This window comes from Castor canadensis, chromosome 8 (assembly GCF_047511655.1).
Source record: "Castor canadensis chromosome 8, mCasCan1.hap1v2, whole genome shotgun sequence".
Classification (NCBI taxonomy): Eukaryota; Metazoa; Chordata; class Mammalia; order Rodentia; family Castoridae; genus Castor; species Castor canadensis.
In genome coordinates this window covers 112,524,712-112,545,635 of record NC_133393.1, presented here as the reverse complement: position 1 = coordinate 112,545,635, position 20,924 = coordinate 112,524,712, and the positions used below count along the sequence as shown (strand labels likewise).

The following is a 20,924-nucleotide window of genomic DNA, read 5'->3' as shown; positions in this document are numbered from 1 at the left end:
ATGTATATCTTCTCCTTTCTACTACCTTCAAATAGTGATCTATGATCTACTATTCCTCAAAGATTTTCCCTTTTCTTCACCTCTTTGACAACCACTCTCTAGCATCTTACCTGGGCCACTGCTTCTGCTTCATCCCTTTCCAATCTAATCTCTACCATGAAGCCAGAACACTTTTGATCAAATATACATAGAATATAATCAAACCACCTTTAAGAATGACTATTGTGGTCTTTTACTTCTGTACCATACTGATCCCATGTGTTAATGCATTACTCCCTGCCTCAACTTAGCCACTTCAACTTTATAAGGGTGTCTAATACGTCTTTCAAGTTATCATGTATGCAATTCTTTACATATTCTTTTCTCTTTTTCCTAATTCAATTCAATTCAATTTCCAGGATGCATTTCCTCCAGGATATTTTCTCTGTACATTCCATTACCTTTTTTAAATTTTAAGTTAAATATCTCTTAGATTCTCACCTATTGCACTGTATAAGATTATTTTTCACACTGTGCTGCAACATCCTGCTTATTAATGTTGCTACTCACATTGTCTATATACTCCAAAAGAACCACTCCTGTTTATCATTATTTAGCCAGCATCTTTGTGCCCAGTCTAGTACATACTAGATTCTTGATAAATGTATGTGATTTGCTATTCTTTATGCAAAATGCCTTTCTGTTAACAACTAGCAATGCAGCAAACAGATATTTCTTATATCCCTCAGAATCCTCATAAATGTCTTATTTAGATATGAATACAGGACACAATTCAGTATTTCAGTGCATATTTGTCAAATATACAACTTGTATTGATAAATGCAATTGCATTGGATGTCATCAAAAGATTGCGAGCTATTGCGTATGAGACTATTTTTGTTTTACTTCCTTTGCTAACAAGTGACATGGTTCATAGTGTTTCATGTATAAAAGCCAATGGGACCAGTACAGACAAAGGGAAAAGCGAAAATAGTGAGCTTAGAAAGTAAGCTGTTATCTTTTAAGATTTACATGGAAATGATTATGGAATATTTTCCTCTTAATGAATCTTTTAGCATTCTAGGACAGAGAATTAACTATTTAAATGACCTATTCCTTTGGATATGGAGGGATTGTTCAATAAAAATGATATCAATTGCTTCACATATATATAGGTACAAGTAGAGAAATATCTAAGAGAGAATGACTTTCAAAATGGCAATATTTATTATTTCCAGTTGTTAATAGATAGGACAGAGCTGCAGCCACTCTCCTCTGGAGTAATTTTGGGTTCACCCTTCTTATCTCTGCTTTAGCTTCACCCTCAGGTGTGTGGCTAGATGGCAGCAGCAATCCCTCGCCTTACATTCAGACATGACTTATGCGGAGGTAAAGGAATTTCTTCCCAAGACCCTCTTTCTAAAAATCAGGACACTTCCTCTCAAATCCCACCGCAAACTCATTCCCTTCATTTTGCTCTTTCCAAAATTGCATCTTGCACTTCAGCCCTCTACTGTAGCTTAAAGGAGCACTGTTTTGGGATTTACAGAGGGAAGACAAAGTCCTCTAAAGTACATGGCTCTTCCAAAAAGAGAAAGAATTTGAAGAAAATCAGAGTTCAGATGATAAAGCAAGAAGAGGCAACTAGCTTTGGCAGACCATCAGCAGTGTTTCTCTGATGAAATGAGGAACCCAAGCTTAGGCCTCAGTGACATTGGGAAGTGGAATGCAAGAGTAGTCTAGAAAATGTTAGGTAAATTCAAGCACTGATTTTTCTGACTATGTGACAAGAAGGCAGAAGCAAAGGTTTGAAATATTGTTGCTTTCTACCAAGAATAATTATACCTCCAAAGATTTGTAGTGAGCATTTGTCATTTTCTGTCGTTCCAGCACTTAAACGCCATTTTTACATAGGGCGATAACTCACTATGGAATGTGGGAGGAAGGCAAGTTCTCCGCCTCCCACTATTGAAAATGGAAGGGACAAAAGTCTAATGCTCCCTTTCACCTTTCCCCAGCAACTAAAGCATGGTCTTGGGTCGTGGCCACAAAAGAGTGGATGCGTCATCCCAAGAGTGTAAATTGTAATGGAATCATGAAAAAAGAAAAAGGAAATGGTAGCTGAAAGATTATGACCTGTGATGGTGGCACAGAAGGCACAGGGACAGCCACATTAATGGTAGCAACTGAACCAGCCTTGCCTGAGGATGACCTTGGCTGTTTTACAAGCTACATTCTTAACTTTTTCATGCACTCTATGGGCTGCCCTACATCTTTCCAATAAATTCCTTTCTATTTAATTCTACCACAGTTTGCTCTTTGACTCTTGCAACCCAAAACCCTGACTGATATTATACCAATGAAATAAAGACACTTTTAAAACATCTTGGTGATTCTCAAAAGGGAAAATAGAAACTATTTCTTACAACTTATACATAGTATAGTAAGTTCTATTTAGTAATGTATTAGGCTCTCATTATGTTGTGGACATTAGGTATGGAGGAAATGAGATATATACATTTTTTTTTTTAAAAATGACAGACAAGGTTAGAGAAAAAAGATTAGAACTGAAATGGAACAGTAAGTTCCAGAGGTAGAGGTGCACAAAGAGTGACAACAATGACAAAAAATAAAGTTATATAAAGCTTTTGTCTTTCAGGGCTTTTAAACTGGAAACTCTGAACTTACATATTTGTAAGTCTATGTGTTCTTAGAGTAAGTCACCCGACTGCAATACATGAGCAACAAAAGTAGATTAAAAGGGCTGGATTGCAGCAATGTCACACGTGAATTGGATAAACTCATTTGAAACCTGGCCCATGCACTTCCCACCCTGACCTTGAGAAACAGAAGCAAACAGACAAAAATAGTCACGGATAACCAACTAAGACAAAGAAAGCTACACTATAGATGGAGATATTTACTCTGCTGAAAACTGCAGACCAGTTGGAAATTATGAAATTAAATAAAAACGAGCAGCAAAGCAAAAGCTTCATGAAAAAATGAAATAAGAAATATTTACATTTTAATTCCAACAGATAAGAACCAAAAGATAGAAAGGTGTGAATAATTATTGAAATCTTTCTGTTGTTAAATTATAGACAGCTTCCAAGAAAAAAAAAAAAAGCAATACAGTGGTACCCAAAACCATAACTAACCTTGTTCAGGTATAGCAGTTTCCAACCACACTACAAATTACAAAATGTTAAAAAAAAGAAAAAGAAAAACCAACAAAGAAAAGGTGACATTTAGGAAAGAAAGCCATGTGAAGAGACCTGCAGATAAGCAGTTGCGTGTGTATCATTGCTTGCATCCCATTAGGATTCTGATTTTTTTAAAGTGCATCTACTCTAAATTTACCTTTAAAAGTGTCTTGCTTAGATATGGGACTATATGGATATTTCTCTAGGAACAAAAAGGCATTTACATATTTCAAAAATCCATTACCCCACTTAATGAATATCAATTATGTAAAATGTTTTCCTAACAGGTTGCTAAATATAGCAGAGATAAAAAAAATTATGAATAAAAAATATCTGTCCCAGCATTTGAAAGGATTTTTTTTTTTGCTTGTTTGTTTTCGATTATAGACAATGGCACCTTCTCACACTACTTTTGTGTTTGTTTTCAGATACTTCTAATACTGTAATCATGTATCATGCCATCAGTGCTCTAACATGCAAGCACATTACCAGAGTTACAACATTGCCACTGTTACATTTGTACTCCATTATAGACAACCTGACAGGGTTCTACACCTATCAGCGAAATACTGTAAATATAATAGTCTATCAGGGTGTTCCAGAGTGCTAAAATATCCCCACCTCTCACTATTGCTGCTAGTTTGAAATATTACTGAGACATAAAATGAATCTATTGGTAAAACTGAAGTTTGTGAATTGCTTTTTTTCTGAATGCCCTGATAAAGGGCTTTGACCACTACACGCTCACAAAATAGATAAATTATATCCTGGCTGGTAAAAATGCATTGCCTCTTATAAATCAAGGTGCCCACTGCTTGTAGGGATGTATGTGGATTTCCCCTCTCCAATGTCTTTTTTTTCCTCAGCCCTAGTGAGGTCTCTTGAGAAGAAAATGTAATTTAGTTGAGAGGGAAAAAAAAAAGTGTGTATATTCAGAATCAGATTAGAATCCAGACTGATTCTTACCAGCCACATGATCTTAGAAAAGGTATTCATTTTCTCTAAACCTCAATTTCTTCATCTGAAAAGATGTTGATAATACACTACATGGTATGTACATGCCCATAAAATGACAAACAAAAAAAATCATTTAGAAAAATACTTGAACCCCCCCAAAAACAAAGAAACTTTGGTTATTCTAATAGCAAGCTCAATGGGGAAAAAAATCTAGAGTCTACATATTTTTCAACTTTCCCTCCAAGAGAAACCAAAATGTTCTAGAAGCCAAATTATGTTGCCTAACCTGAAGGAGGAAAGTGCTAGAAGGGAACAAAGAGGGGAAAGGCAAGAGGGAGAAGACAATATACAGGAGGAGAGAGGGGATAAAGAAGAAGAAGTCTGGGAAGAAAAAGAAAAAGAGAGCTTAGAAGACTCTCTTCTAAGTGTGGGAAAGAAAAGGGTCTTAGTTCTTTGGGATGTGGGGTTTACCACTTTGTTTTTCACACTGCTCTACAAAGATTACAAGACCATTGATGAGTGACTTATGAAATGGAAGCATTAATTAAACTCATCGGCATGAAACAGACTCACCCCAGTTGTCACTAAAGCAGTACAGACACACTAACTTTCAGGTGACCAGAAAGGCTTAGAAAATTTAATTATTGAACTCAAGAAACGTGCACCATGTTTACTTCTTTCTCGTTCACAGATCAGTGCACTCTATGAATCCAGTCAGCTGGACAGAGGAATCTTTACTGTATATTCTGGACACAGAAAGTTCCCTGGAACACTCTCATATTAATGGTCATGACATAAGGATAATTCATAGAGGTCTTAAATTCCCCACATGCTCAGAAATATGGAAAATTTCTTTTTATAAGGTATTAAAATCTTAATGCTTTGCTAATACAATATTTTGTTTACTTTTGTCATTATTAATGGCAAGTATTTGTCTGACATATCCTTCTGTCTTCACTTGCCTAAGTATCCAACTTAGATTTCATAGTTTGTTGCAATCAATTCTTGGCAAATATCCTCAATTCTTTTGTAGCCCAGTTCTCCAATTGAACTATCTTGGCAAAAACACCCAGTCTTGGATGAATTCAAGTGTTTGTGTTCTCAAGACCTGCCTTATGCAGCTGAATATCCCAAGAGAAACCATGCAATTGAGAACTTGGCTTTAGAGTTCATCAGCCATCACTAAACTCAATAAGCAATCAGAGCCATCAGGCAGTCCTTTCTACCCTTCCCAATCGTCAGGCTGCAAACCTCTTCACCTCCTACTCTCACCTCGCCTGCATTCAGCTACTGACCTTTTCGCAAAGAACTGAACATATCAAAGTCTCAGAAAGGACTTCCCTCATTTTCCCACTCTCAGATCTCCAAATATGTTGGAAAGATGAAACCCAAAAAACACTATTTGAAAAAGTGGGGAAGAGAGAGAAGGAGGTAATGGAAATATAATGGAGGGAGTGAACGTTCAAAGTACTCTGTACATATCTATGGAATTATCACAACAAAATCTCCTTGTATCATTACTGTACACTAATTCAAAAATTAAATTAAATTAAAAAAATAAAGTGACATTCAGTCAGAAAACAAAAGACTAGTCTTCTCATTTTCTCAAGGACCAATATTTCAGACGTCTCTCCAACATTAGCAAACATATCCTCTCCCAAATTTTCCTCTGCAGCCTAAAACAAGTACAGCAATAGCTCAACTTTAAAAATAAAACAAGGCTCTCTAATCTCCTTTGGCAAAGTTCTTTAAATTTTATTCTACATACAATGGGTCCTCTTCCATATTTCCAACTTACTCTTTAACCCATTCTATGAAAACTAAGGAGTTTGTAGGCTGCCAAAAGGGAACACTTTTCAGTGTTCGTTTTTATCCTACTTCAACTTCACAGTAACCTTTCTGGCCACTTTTTATTCTTGAAACAAGTTTTTCTTTTTCCACTAGTGACAAGTGATGCCTTTGCTTCCTGCCTGCCTCTCCAGTTATTCCATCTCAGTCTCTTTCACAGAACCTGCCTCTTCTCTCAGCCTCCAATTGTTACATCCCTTCAGGACTTGGTCCCAGGCCCTCAACTTCTCAACCTCAGAATTGTCACTAATTACTTTCTCTTTCTCACCTCTCATATCACATCTATAGCCAACCTATCTATAGGACCATTTAATTCTACCTTCAAAAAGCATGTGGCATCTTTTATGTCTCTGTATATATACTAAGTGTTTAAGCCTCTATAATCTCTCATCTGAATGTAGAAACAGCCTCCATGTGTTTTTACCATTCATTTTTTGGTAGGCTAATGACCTCAGTCCCAGTGCATTAATACAACTAGCCAGATAACTGGTTTACATACAAATAGAGTTATGTCACATCCATTTCAAAATTGTTTAAAAGCATCCTACTGCACTCAGAATAGAATCTAGACTACTTAACACAGATCTACTTGGGCACTGCACAGTTGGAGGCTGCCTACCTCTCCTACCTCTAACTTTGCTCATCCAGATCAGTTTCTATCTTGTCCTTAAATATTCTTAGTCTTTCCCTCTCCCCGGGATCTCACCTATCCCCTTTCTTATCCTTCAGATTTCAACTTACAAATTACTTTAACTTCCAACCTAAAGTTGCTCTAATTCTCCTACATCTTTCATCTCACAATATCCTATTTTTTCCCTTACTAGCACTTATCACATTGAGGATATATATATATAATATTTATATGCTACATATATAATACATATTATATATATTACCTATTTAGTTTGTGTCTCCCTTATCCTAGCACATGATTCATGATATGAGCCATATCTCCTGGTTACAGCATGCCCCGAACATTTGGTATTTATCAGTTTCTGACATAGAGTAAGTGTCTAATAAATATGTGTGCAACGAGTGAATGACCGAACATGTCTGATGGGTGAGCAATGTGGAGTGGACTGCAGAGATAACACTAAGCAAAACTAATGAAATCATAGTTTTCATTTATTTTATTAGCACAAAGTATTAAGAAATTATTTTAACAATTAAATGTGTTATTTTTCTCAAATGGAAAAAACGATCTGTAAAATAATCACAGGAAGTAGGAGATGTAGGAAACCTGTTGCTAAGGAAAATCAAATTCATTATAACAAATGGATATCACCATTTCTTTGTGCCATGCTAACTTGCAACTCTCTCTTCCATAGACAAAGATACAGAGGAATACTAGTAGAATTTTGAATGCATCTATATTTTTCGTCAGCCAGTTTTCAAATATGTAACATAGGATAAGCCTTTGCAACATTTTTCTTAAGCCACTATGTTATAAGTCTTTTCACAGATTTATTATTACATATTACAGGAGGAAGTTCTTATATCTGACATATTATGGCTCATTATAATACAACAATACATGTTTATGAAAAAGATAGTAGGACTTCAATTTTTAAATTCAGTTAAAAGCATGAGTAAAAGTTACAAAGAGTAAATGAAAAGAGTGAAAGGCACAGAATATATTTTAAAAATTCAACCTTACTTGTTTAAAATAAACAGAAATAATACTTTATTAATGTTTACTTACTGAATTTGTGAGATATTAGTGTTGAAGTTTTAGAAGGCTCAATGTTGTTTGCTTAATGTATAATAAAAGAACATTCATACTTTACTTCTAATGTTTTATATTGGTTTAATATTTTGGAGGAAAATTTGATAATAAGCTTCCAGAAATGTGTTAAAAGAGGCCATCAAAGACATATGGGGAAAATCTATCATCTAATGATTATTTTTGCTACTTAACAAAAATTTAAAAAGCAACCTAGAAGCTCACATACAATGACAGAGCTTAGAGTATTATGGGACAGCTATGTCATATTACTAGTACTAAACTATATAAAAATGTTATCACCAATAATGAAAATATAAGTGATGAGGAAAAATATTCCCAACTTAGAAGGGAGTTTTCAGGGGCCTCAAAACATATAGCATTGTCAAATATGTAGTTCTGGTCTGTTACATGCACTTTCTGAAAAGAGAACATAAAATAGGAAAATAAACTTTAAAAAGGAAAAGAAAACTGCTGATTCAAGAGCTAAATAGGTTAGAATAAACTGCCTCTAAGGTAAGTTTATTATACTTCTGAACAAGTAACCTGACCCAATATAATGTCTAGAAAGGCCAAAAACAGTTTTTAGGTAGGCGCATCCAAGCCAAGTATGTGCATATTTACAAATTGAAACTCATTTACAAACACTAGCATACAAATAAAACCATCCTCTGCTGAATGTATCTCATAATCTCACAGATAATTTTTAAACAAGATAATCAAGGACATCATGTTATACTGTTAACTTGATTAGGTTAAATATATATCTTGAGTCCTTAATTAGCAGAAAAAAGATAGCTAGTAGATACACATTTATAGAGCCTCCCATTAAGCTATGTGAAGTGCCAGTAAAGATAACCATGAAGAGATATGTTTCTTTAATAATAAAAGGCTTTTTAGCTAATGCTCTCTAGCCACAATAGCCAGTTTACGACATTGAAATCAGTCACAAAGTAATAAGGATTCAATCAGTAAGCTATATATGAAAAATAATTGAAACTGGTGAATAAAACCGATTTCTTACTCATTCAGAAATGAGAGTAGCTATTGCTATTTAATTTTTGGAAGTGTTTATTTTGTACTGGAGATAGAATGATTAATTCTTATCCATATTTTTCTTTAAATTGTATATGTGGAATTTATAGACCATACATATTCCACTGCATATTCATTCATTTTAGTTTTATAGTTAGGTCATACATGGTATTGAGTGATAGTAAATTATTACCAAGTGTTAACCTTTCTACCTATAATATATCTAAAATTGTACAGCTTTTTAAGTGTAACATGGAGACATTTGAGCAAAATTGTCTACAGTCAGTCATTTTAGATTAAGCATGATTCAACCACCATCTGGATGAAAACATAGTACTCTCCAGAAAAGAAATAACTTTGATATACTGTCTCTGTCCTATTATTTTCTGACCTTTAATTTATCTAAAAACCTACATGCAAGGTAGCAAATATTCTCTCACAAGCATACGCCTGACTTTGTCAAATAAAAATACTGAAAACACATGTTAACATAAAGCACCTCACTGGAACACAAGTTATTGAGTATCTTGCTGCTACTAATAATCCCTATGGCTTTGTGCCTGTCATTACTTTCAGGCTATCAGAATTTTATGAGCACAAACCAATAATAATAATATTTCCTTTTTTGCTGTTTATGTATGCCTCATTGCCTTACATTGATTTGCATAAGCAATTTCCACCCTGATAATTGGAGCCAAACATCTTGTTGTAAGTTACCTTATGGAAAAGAACAGTTAAATACTAATTAAGAGAGATCTTTCTTTATTTAACCATATTTTAGATGCTGTTGAATTGCCCTCACTGGTTGATCAGGAAGGTGACTCACTTTCAGATAGGGATTTCAGGATTTGAGTTTACAGCAGGTTTAACAAGGATCTTTGTTCATAATTTCAGTTTCCTTATGTTGACTCATAACACAGGAAGAATGATACTCCTAGGTTCAAATCATTAAAACAACATTGTTTTGTTTGAAAAGAAAAAGCAACAGTACTGTGCACTAATTGCTTTTTTAATAGCTACTGAGCCAATCAATGTTATCTGAGAATTTCATAATTATAGCTTTATTTTTTATTTCTAGAAAAATCAGAATAAAGAAAAAAATTTAATTAGGAAGATTAAAACAAGTTAACATATAGTAAGGAAGGTCTAATATAACCAAAGTTCTATCTGAAAGTATCATTACCTGAATTACTTACTTTTAAATAAGCCTATAATACTTGCTTAGAATCAGGCTTCAAGCTATAGGAATTTAAACTAAATTTTAATAACAAGATAGGTCCTAATTTATTGGTCATTAGCATATTTTAACAATGACCATTGCTACATACAAGTGAAAATTAATGTATATGCACTAAATAAGAAGATCTCCAGTAAATGAAAAATATAAAAATTGCAAAGGATGTTAGGGGATAGACAAGTATATATTGAAGAGACTTTATAGGAATCACTCTAAAGAGTTCAAGGGGTTTGAATTTAGGACCTCAACTTGCTAGGCAGGTGCTCTTTCCACTTGAGCCACTCTGCCAGCAAACCACCATAAGAAAAGGACTAAGGTAAAATGAAAAAAATACAGGTGATGAACCAATTAGGGTTATAGTACATATATACAAGGAAACTCCCTGGGTAGCAACCTTTATCTCAAACAAGCAAAAATAACATTTTTCTTTTTTCCTCTACAAAATCGGGCAACAGGAGGGGAGAACAAGTGGGAGGAGGAAGGTGGTGGGGAAAGGGAGTGGAAGGGTGAATATGGTACAAAAACTGTGTACACATGTATGTAAATGTAAAAATGATAAGTCTTGAAACTATTCCAGGAATGGGGGAAGAATAAAGGAGAGTGAGGGAGGAGGTAAATCCATGTATGATGTATTTGATACATTGTAAGAGCCTTTGAAAATGCCACAATGTACCCTCACCCAGCAAAACATTAAAAAAATAAGATTTCAAGGGGTTATGTAAAATCACCAAGAAATTTTAAAGAGACAGCAAAAAAATAAGAAGGGCAAACTTGGAGCATGATTATATCCTAGGTAGCACACAGGGAAAGAAATTCAACACCACTGGACACTAAAGTTTATCCATGTAGACGAGAGGACAGAAATGAGCTTATGCTGCAGGACTTCCACCAGAGTGTCCCATAAGAAAGAACTCTATGCTTGCGGCAGTATAATGGGAAAATCACTTTCAAGTGAATATTACACAGACATGAAGGCCCAGCATGATCTTGCTAGCTTATCCTTAGGCCATGACCTAGAAAGGAATTTGGAGATGTCCTTACCTTACCACAAACAAAAACGGGGAGCTAAGGTAAGAATTACATTCTATTTTAAAAGTGTAACTTGAACTTGTGTTCAGGGAGAGCTTCTGGTTACTGCTGACCTACCTACTGCATTTCGCTGACTCTGTTTAAGTTTCAATAGGTAATGCAATATGCAGCTTTCTTAGTCATGATCACTCACTTGACCTGGGCTGAAAAAATACATAAGCTTACTTTCCAGATGTCCTGTATGGAGTTGGTCTTAAATCAAAAGCAATTTAGGCAACCTGCTTAGATTCTCAGTCCTTTATGTACTATATCCCAACAGGACTGGCCCATCTGGGAGGTAGAATGAGGGGCTCATGCCCACAGTTGTGATCATGCAAATGAAAAGCCTGAAATTCTTGTCAATGAAAAATCAAAACAATTATTTCCAATATTATTCCCCTGTCTTTTGTTCAGCTCCTTTTTTTCAGATGAATAATAACTTCAGAAATTAAAAAAAAAATTTAGATACATTACTGATACTGATTCACCTGCCTAAATAAATCAATTCATTCAAAGGGGAGACTGGAGATTACACACATCACAAGCAAAAGGATGGCAGTTCTGAAGTGGGTGAAATGTGCTCATTATTGCTTTTAATTTTCCCAGTTTCTCTCATTGTGTACTGAACAAAATTATTGAACTCAAAACATTCTGTTCTAACTAGGGAAGTATCACATAGTCTTGATACGAATATAAAGGAAGAGATAAATCAGAGAGTTAATGGCTTTTAAGTCTCTATATGACAACTTATAAAAATAATTCAAGAGATAAAAGTACCTGCCTAGCAAGCACTAGTCCCTGAGTTTGAACCCCAGTACCACCAAGAAAAAGTATTAAAATAATGCAAGTAAAATTTAATCAATAGAACAAAGATGTGCATACACCAAGTGTGTCAGAATGTCTGTTAGTAATTCACTGCCACTCCCACAACCCTCCACACTCTTGAGCATTGTATGCACTGGAAGCCTAAAAGCTATGTTTCTAATAATCCTTTGCTAGTTAGGTCCAAGTTTCAATTCTATAAAAAGAAAAGCACGCATAAGAGATATAGAGGAACTAAAGAAGGAAGAGCCTTCATTGCTCATATACAGCTAGAAGTCAGTTTTGGCAGAAGACAAGGGGCTTCCAGGTGTAGTGTAGGCCACTGAGAATATGACTATTAGGTCCCCACAATACCCAAATTTCTTGATTTTATGAAAGTTGGAAGTGGCTTTCCTGATTTTTCCTTCCATACCCCTCCTAGTTTTAGAAACTATATATACCCAATGTTAAATCTCTTTCTGTTTGAAATAACTAGAATCGTCTTGATTTTGCTACTGGTTGCATAACAGCAGTGATTCCAGACCTTTGAGGATGGCTGCCTACAAGTGCTTGCCTGTTTTGATTAGTTTTAAAGGAGGTAGTTCGCAGTTATCAGGGGCAAAACAGTGTCTTAAAGTATTATCCAGTAATTTCCTAAAATGAACAATATGCCATGGAAAAACAAATGACTGCTTCAATAGGACATCATGGCAGGGCTGGGGGCATAGTTCAGTGGTACAGCATTGACTAACACGTGCAAGGCTATGGGTTCTATCTCCAGGACCACAACAAAACAAAACATTATGACAAACAGTCTTTGAGAAGGACAGGCTACTCCTGATTGGACTGGAGAAATTACAGACAGAAAATGATAACCTTGGTTCTTTAAATTATCAGGTAAAGGTATAGGTCAGGAAAGAGTGTGATCTGTGATTATGCTAAAGGAGTGCTGTATGTTTTATAGTCTTGGAAGCAGTGTATATGAAAACAAAACTTCAGTTTGAAGTTTGAAGTTCTGCATGGCAAAGTTACTACTCAAGTTAACCTCTTTGTTTTATTAGGTCTTTTATTTAAAAGCTAACATGTCGACTGGGAAAGTAAAGAACCATGACAACTGGAATGCCAGGTATGGTGGCTCACATGTAATTCTGGATGCTCAGGAGGCAGAAATTTCAGAGGATTATGGTTGGAGACGAGACTCCATCTCAACCAATAGGATGCCATCGTGTGTGCCTATCACTGTAGCTACATGGGAAGCCTAAGTAGAAGAACTGCTGTCCAGATCACCTGGAAATAAGCTGGGGTTGTGGATCAAGTGGTAGAGTGGTAGAGTAACTACCTAGCAAGTTTGCTATGAGTTCAAACCCCAGTACTACAAAAGAAAAAAAAAAAAAAGAATTGGAACATGGGCCATGAAAAATTTAAATTCCACTGAGTCGCCCTTGGTATCAGAAGCAATATTTCTCCTTGTCATTGAAAAAGCAAGTTTCCATTTTTTCAGTCACTTACAATGACACTCATGATGGGAGGGGAGGGAAGGCTGAGTGTCCTCTAGACCAGCCTTTAGTATACATCACTGCCATCAGACCAGGCAGCAGAGTTAATTCCAGATTTAAGGAGTGCAAGTAGAAATTCTGACCTTAGAAAACAGAACATATACACTGAAATTCACCAAGAAATTTTAAAGACTCCTTAGCAAATGTCATCTAAGACAACTGAATCTTAATCACAAAAATATAGCAAAATAGAAAAATAAGCAGATAGGCAAAAATTCAAAGAAACATTGTTTCCTAATACTGATAAAATTAAACATACTACTAGCAAAATGGGAACACAGTCTGGTTTGACTAACTATATTGTACTGCATACATCAATATTAACAGTCTTCCTTCCTTCCTTTCTTCCTTTCTTCCATCTCTCCTTCCTTCCTTCCTTCCCTCCCTCCCTCCCACTTGCTTGCTTTCTATTTTGGTGTTGGTAATGGGGTTTGAATTCAGGGCCTCAAACTTGCTAGGCAGAGCTCTACCACTTGAGTGACTCCCTAGTCTTTTTTTCACTTTAACTATTTTTATATAGCTAAAGTGTTTTTGCCTGGGCCAGCCTCAGATGGCAATCCTTCTGCTTATGGCCTCCTTGTATCTGGGGGTCACAGGCACAAGCCACTCAGCCCAGCTATGGCCACGCAGTCATAATATTCAAATGGTTACCTAAAGATTCAAGAACAATGAGTCACTCACTCTTGCACATATAGTTTGTGATTTTTCCCATCAAATTAAAACAGCTGCCCCAAATTAAATATATCAAACACAAATTGTCCAAATAGTAAACTGCATTAAATCTCAGATTCAGAGAATACAAAAAATGAATAGAATCTTGGAGAATTTAGTCTTGCATATATATAAGGCCAGAGGCCAAGAAAGATTTCAGCAATTGTAGAAGGAAGGCCTAGTATTAATTAGAAGTAGAACTGAGAATTATTTCTTCCCTCTTATGCTATTGCCTCAAGCTTCCTAAAATACTTCTGCTATTATTTTGTGAAATGGATTATATAGAACAGTAGAAATGTAGAGCTTGCAAAAATATAATCACTTCTGTTTTAAAAATATATTTATGACTGGTACACATGATCCAAGAAGAGAAGGGTTTAACTTGATTTACCCCAAGTTTCACTATCAATTCAAACATTAAAACTGAAGCACTACTGAGGAGCTGGAGGTAACAGGATCAGGAGTTTGCAGCCAACCTGAGCATTTAGCAACAGAACTGGTAGTGTAGCTCAAGTAGGGTAAGTGTGAGGAGCTAGGGTCAATGCCTAGTACCTCAAGAAAATAAAAGAAAGATGAAGATAAAATTGAAGCTAGTTTATTAGTTGTATGAAAGGTCAATTTTATGTTTGTATGTAGTCTATTGAAAAGAATGGTTTAAGACAATTATTTTAAGAAACAACTACAAAATTGAGCCATTTAAGCATCAGACTAAACTCCAAAAATTAATTAAGAATTAGATAAAAATGTATTCAAGAACCTCAGAGCGAGGAAAGGTATAATTATTAAGTATGGAATTTTTCTCTAGAGATTGTTACAGTTTATCTAACGGGTTAAATGGCTACCAGAAGCAAACTTTTCTGAAAACATTTCCAAAGTCCCTGCCTTCTTAGGACTGTATGTTTGATATGAAATTGAAAATATACATTGCCATATAACATACTACCAAAGACATGAAGTATTGTTGAATTTATATTTAGATATTTTATAAGTAAAATGTGTATATATAAATGGACCCGGAAATCTACTACTTTCTTATGGTTTATATAGTTATGTAAATATTTGTTTGCAGCATGTATGTTATAATGTGTATAATGTCAGCACTTGTAAATAATGTTGCCTCAGCCTTATTCCCAAAAGAGCTTCTAAGATGGGCTGTAAGAATACACAGAACTGCAGAATACTACAAAATTTAAGTAGATAATAGGCCAAGAAGAAGCTGCTATTGCACCATTATTTCTATGAGGAACATGAGGGATAAAGTCTGAGCTCAGAAGAAAAAAAGTAAAAGCGGAAAGAAAGCAGAGACTGAAGGAAGGGGAGGAAGAAGGCAAGAAGGAAGGAAAATATATGAAAAACACACTATTTGCCATTTGGAATTGCCTGTACTTGTAACCCTGGGTCTGTTTGCAAATGATCAACTTTCATTTGTCAAATTAGAAATATCCATGGTTAATGTAAAAACAATTAATAGATTTTCCAACCAAGGTAAGTGCTGACAACCCAGATTAGCTCTTTCAACAACTTGTAAACCAGGACTCCCCAGAGCCTTTTAGACAGGAAGCTTATTAATATCAGCTCAGTGACCACTCAGCACCATGACATGAAGTGTCTGTTCAGAGGTCATCACCAAAATGTACCCCATACATCTTCATGCACAAGAGATAATAATTTATCACCTAGACATAGAGATCTACTGTAAACTAATCCAAACTGCTGATGATACACTAAATCAGTTTGAGTGATGAGTATAAATAAAGCTGCAAGAGAAGTACTCAAGGGTACAGATCTATCTGATCAATGAGATGTCACGAGGCAAATGAAATGCAATGTTGACAAACATAGAGTCCCCTCAATTGAAAATTAACCAAATCAAGTATCAGAGCATAAAAGCATACCTTAACGCAAGTTTCAAAGATGGTTTAGTATTATGGGAGTCAGAGAATAAATTCTGTTTCAGATAAAACTGAACAGGTTGGGTCAGTAGAAAAAGATGTACTGAAATTATATATTTTGCATGCCATAGGAAGTACAATGGGATAAGAAAAATGTTGCAAAACAATAATCCTTTCCAAATAATATAACTAAAGTTATTCAATTTGTTGAGCAAATCCATGCACACAGATGAAGCAAAACAATACCAAATGTATACAGAAAATGGTTTCACATCAACCTGCTACCAGGAAGTCAAATTCAGTTTGTACTGCCCTTATGAGAGCTTAAATATTTTTTTAACTGTCATGCTACAACATAGATGAGGAAAAACAAAGGAATGGGGATAAGGAAAGACATTCCTCCAGATAGTTGATATTCATGGAGGGCACTCCTTGTGGAAAAAAAAAGAAAAAAGGTTTTCCCAACTATGCGATCAGAATAGAGATGCTAGCATTTGGCAAATAGGTTCAAAGGAGTCAGCTCTTCTGAAGGTGCCCCTAACGGAAAGAGCTGATTAAAATAAATTTCAACTCTTGCCAAAACAAATCTGTTAAAAAAATATTTTCTAAGAGAAATAACTTTTCAAGAAATTCAGGTATTTTTCTTTGTTGGATTAAGTACATGTAGTTTGTCATAACAAACAACTCTTGCTTTATTATCAAGTTTATCTTCAGTTTTATCTTTCAGCTTATTTTGGGTAAAGATAAAATTATACTACTAAAATATGACCTGATCCCAGATGTAGTTTATTTAAATTTCAAAATGAAAAGCTTACTAAGAACAGATAAGATTGATTGCTCTCTCTGTCTTAGCATAATTGTATTTCAGGTGAACATCAATTTACTTTAAAGGACACTTCTAAGTAGCAGAATGCATCATAAATAATTCATCAATCACAGCTAGTAGGAACATGATTTACTCCAGTAGATTCAATGAACTAAAAGTTCCATTTTCTATAATTATATCCATTTCAAAAAAATTTAATAATTTTCCTTTTCTAAGAAAAGAAAAGGCAAAGAGTAGATTCCATGTTACTGTAAATGCAATATGAAAAACTACTGTTTTTTTCTACTTAAAAATCATTTAATTTTTTAATTTAAATAAAAATATTTAATTTTCATTAGACAAGTAACAATTCATATATACCAACAGGAAAAAAACAGCACTATAAGTAAATACCTGTTAAATCACCGAAAATCTTGGGGCTATTTGTAATTCTAGTAAGACCAATGCAATTTGTTTTCATATTATATAAACTTTTAAATGGAAGAAAAAGATGCCAACCATTCTGCAAGTCTTACATAGATTATCTGACATATGTGAAAATTATGTCAATTTTATAAAGCAAATTAAGCAGAATCTAAATTGTATTCAAACTATTATTCAAGTTTTGCCAGTTGATACAGTGAATTTTCTAGCTTCAACCTTCTTTTGTCAGACAGAAAAATGATACTTAACTTCACACATCTTAAAGTTTTCCATAAACTCATCAATTGTGTGTTAGTAATTTCTCATGTTGTGAAATATTCTAAAACTAAATATATTGACAAGGAAAATGTAGGAAAAAATTAGAAAGCATTCTACTTACTTGTAAACCCCTCTGAAAAACTGAATGGCCCATAAAATTAGCCAGCATTCTTATTAAAGCAGCACCCTACAAGAAAGAGTATCAAAGTGAAAATAAATTCAACCAAAAACTTTGCATCATTCATGCTCTTCTATTTTTAATTTTTAATGGAAAAACTGTAAAAGAATATCCCACTTTTAGATAAAAATTGCAATCTTTTGTGGATCTAAAGTTTTGTAGGTGTAAAATTTACAATTGAAAAATGGAAATTTTCCAGACAAAATATATCAAACAATAAGCTGGAATTCAGGAGTAATTAACATTTTATTGAACACTGTATATGAAAAAAGTTAATAAACATGTTCTTATAGTCTGGTAAAGGAAGGATGCCCATATTAATAAATATCCATATTAACATACAGCCCTAGAGTAACATAGGAACTTACTATACTCCTAACTCAACCAAGAATACTTGTAGAAGTAGAATAGAGAGGAACAACCAGTCAGATTTGCCTAGGTTCAAATCATGGCTTTGCTTCTTATTATGCTCATTCATGAAAGTTATGCAACCCCTCCTTTTTCCCATTTTTTTCTCTTGCAATGGATAAATAATAATAGTCCCATTTACACAAATTAATATATGCAAAACAGTTCAAAGTGGTGTGAAAAATAAGAAGTACTATAGGAATGTGACCTATCAGTGTTATTTCAATCTGGCTAGTTATTTTTATATCTTGTCTATTTCTTCTTAAAAGCTGGATTTAGTCTTATATGCCATTACGTAAATAAAATATATGTGATAAATATAAATGTTTAGAGTAAGAAAATAAATGCTAACTTAATAGAGTCAATCTAACCTTGAGAACCATTATTATAATACTATAGAACAATAACAGTACAAACATGTAGGCATGCAATCAATTCAAAACATTCCAAGTAATGATAGTTAAGCCTGAATGATCACCACAAATTTGTGTGTAAAATATAAACAAGCCTCCAAGAAGATACTTCAATTTACAACAAGTTGTTTCAGCTATGGGGCAGTGGTCATAAATAGTGAATCTTTAAACATAAATGATAACCTGGTTTGGGGAGAGTTCCTTTATGATTCTATGTTCCACTTCACACTCATTATAAATGCTCACATTGCAGCAATACTTCTTGCAATATTTCTCATTTTACTTTTTTACAAACATGTATTAATTGTACATGTTAATTGATTCTATGTGATGTTGCAATACATGCATACAAGATATATTGATCAAAGATGTTTCTTTTCAAGAGAATCATGTGACTCACATACAGGCACTCCCATAAGATTGTCATCCAGCCTGGCAATGTACTTTTTTCAGTCAATCCAGAAAAACAACAGTGATTTCCCATTGTGTGTTATTAAAACTATTTCCTATAATTTCAGGACTCTAATGCACTATAACACTGAGACTGCATGAATCAGGAAATACTAAATCAATGTCTCTAAACATTTCAATCCCTACCAAACTTGCTCCTCAAATAGGTATTTTATTTTCATCTCAACAAATGATAAGCTGGAAAACCATACAGCTTTATGCCTCTCCAGATATGTTTTCCTCTCAAACCTTCTATTTTTTAGTCTCTTTTTCTTCTTTCTCTTCATCTTCTGCACACTTGTGCAAGTCCATAAAACATAAGCATTTATAATTCAATCTGGGGACCAGGTTAGAATTCCCTCTAGAACTTATCAGCTCTGCTCCTTAAATTTCGTTGACAATTTCTCCTCCTATACATTTTCCAATCTGATCTGCTCACCCTGAGGGTGAAAACTGTCAGTTTTTCAGCAAGGACTAACCCTTTCCACCTGGGGAGTGAACTTAGAATCTCAAGCAATGAACTCAAATTTTCCTTCAGAATGGAATAGCTATCTTCTGAGGATTTAAGTGTTTCCCTCTAGGTAATGATGACTGGTTCTCTTGTCAGGCTATAAAAACTATCTATTTCGCATGGTCTAATGACAAAAGAATGCTTTTGAATCATAAAGAATGGACTGATTTTCTGGTCTGGGTTAAGCTGGAGCACAGTGCTACAAGGAAATAAAACCTAGAAATAAAATCAATATTCAAAAGTTACATAACATCACTGAACTCCTTATTTTGCTATATTGTGTAATTCAGCTAACTTTTAGAAAATTTGTCACTTGAAATTTTTAATGTTCTCTGGAGCAGCATGCATTCTATATTTAGCCTTTTCTTACCAAAGCTAGTTTTTTAAAACCTGATTTTATAGGAGTTCATAAACAGATGGGCATGCCAACTGTCATCATTTAGCCAATGCATACTAGGCACCTACAATAGATGGCATGCATCAAAAAGCACTCCTTGTAATGAAGTCATAATTCATTATCAATGCTTTTTTAAGGAAAACACTTAATCCCCATTCATCATGTCTTTAAAACATTTGTTCATCAAGCTAACATTGCTTACCATATCATAACCTGTACTCATTTCTGATTCAGAATTCCAACCCCAAGCAAACAAACTGGACACTTAGGCAGCCTGAGTAGCTCTATGGAAAGTAATTATATTATTTCTACAAGACATTTTAAATTTTGAGAATAGTTCACGAAAACCCTTCACAGTGTTTGTTTAACTAAGGTTCAGAAGGAAGATGCTAAGATAAATAACTGATTTAAGGTTTCAGAAAGAATATTTCACAAAGGTATACTTACAAATCCATCTTATTTAGCAATTTCTCTTTTCCATATAAGGTGCTACCAATTTTTTTATGTTACATTGAAATAATTGGTGTGCACACCAGAGTCAGAGAAAGCAAATGCCTGCAGAGAAAAGTAATGTCCTCATATTTGGTATCACCTCTTCCTGTGCCTGGCTTAAGAGGACGGGATCCCTTAATGCAAAAAGTGGATGAAAGAAATTATCTACACACAGAGCAATGACTTTGTTTTCTCAACAACCAGCTATTCATTCAAGAAATACAATTTATTCCTTCATTGTTGTACTTTAGTGATAAGTAATTAGTTTTAAAGAAACAGAGATCTTCTCAACTAAATTATTTCTTTCCATATGTTTATTGAGTTTGGTGGTGTTTTCAGTATCCTGCACAATACAAATAAGAATGACACAGTCTCCATTCTCAAAAATTCAAAACCTCTTAAGTGAGAAGAGATTCAAAGCAATATAAGATGACTGATGAAAGAACGTATTCTACTGTGTTCCAGATTCAGGAGAAGTTATAACTAGAGGGATGTGGGTATCTAAGGAAATGGTATTTGTGTGAGTTTGAAGGCTGGACAGATAATCAGAAAGCAGCT

The 20,924-nt window shown here is 34.5% G+C and overlaps 1 protein-coding gene across 1 annotated transcript in view; it reads right to left on the bottom strand.

Moving 5' to 3' along the window:
• Trhde (thyrotropin releasing hormone degrading enzyme) overlaps positions 1-20,924 on the bottom strand; it is a 379,293-nt gene that overhangs the window by 95,873 nt on the left and 262,496 nt on the right. The window contains exon 7 of the mRNA XM_020184854.2: positions 17,639-17,704. Within this exon, the coding sequence (XP_020040443.2) occupies positions 17,639-17,704 (66 nt within the window). The remainder of the gene's footprint in view (positions 1-17,638; positions 17,705-20,924) is intronic.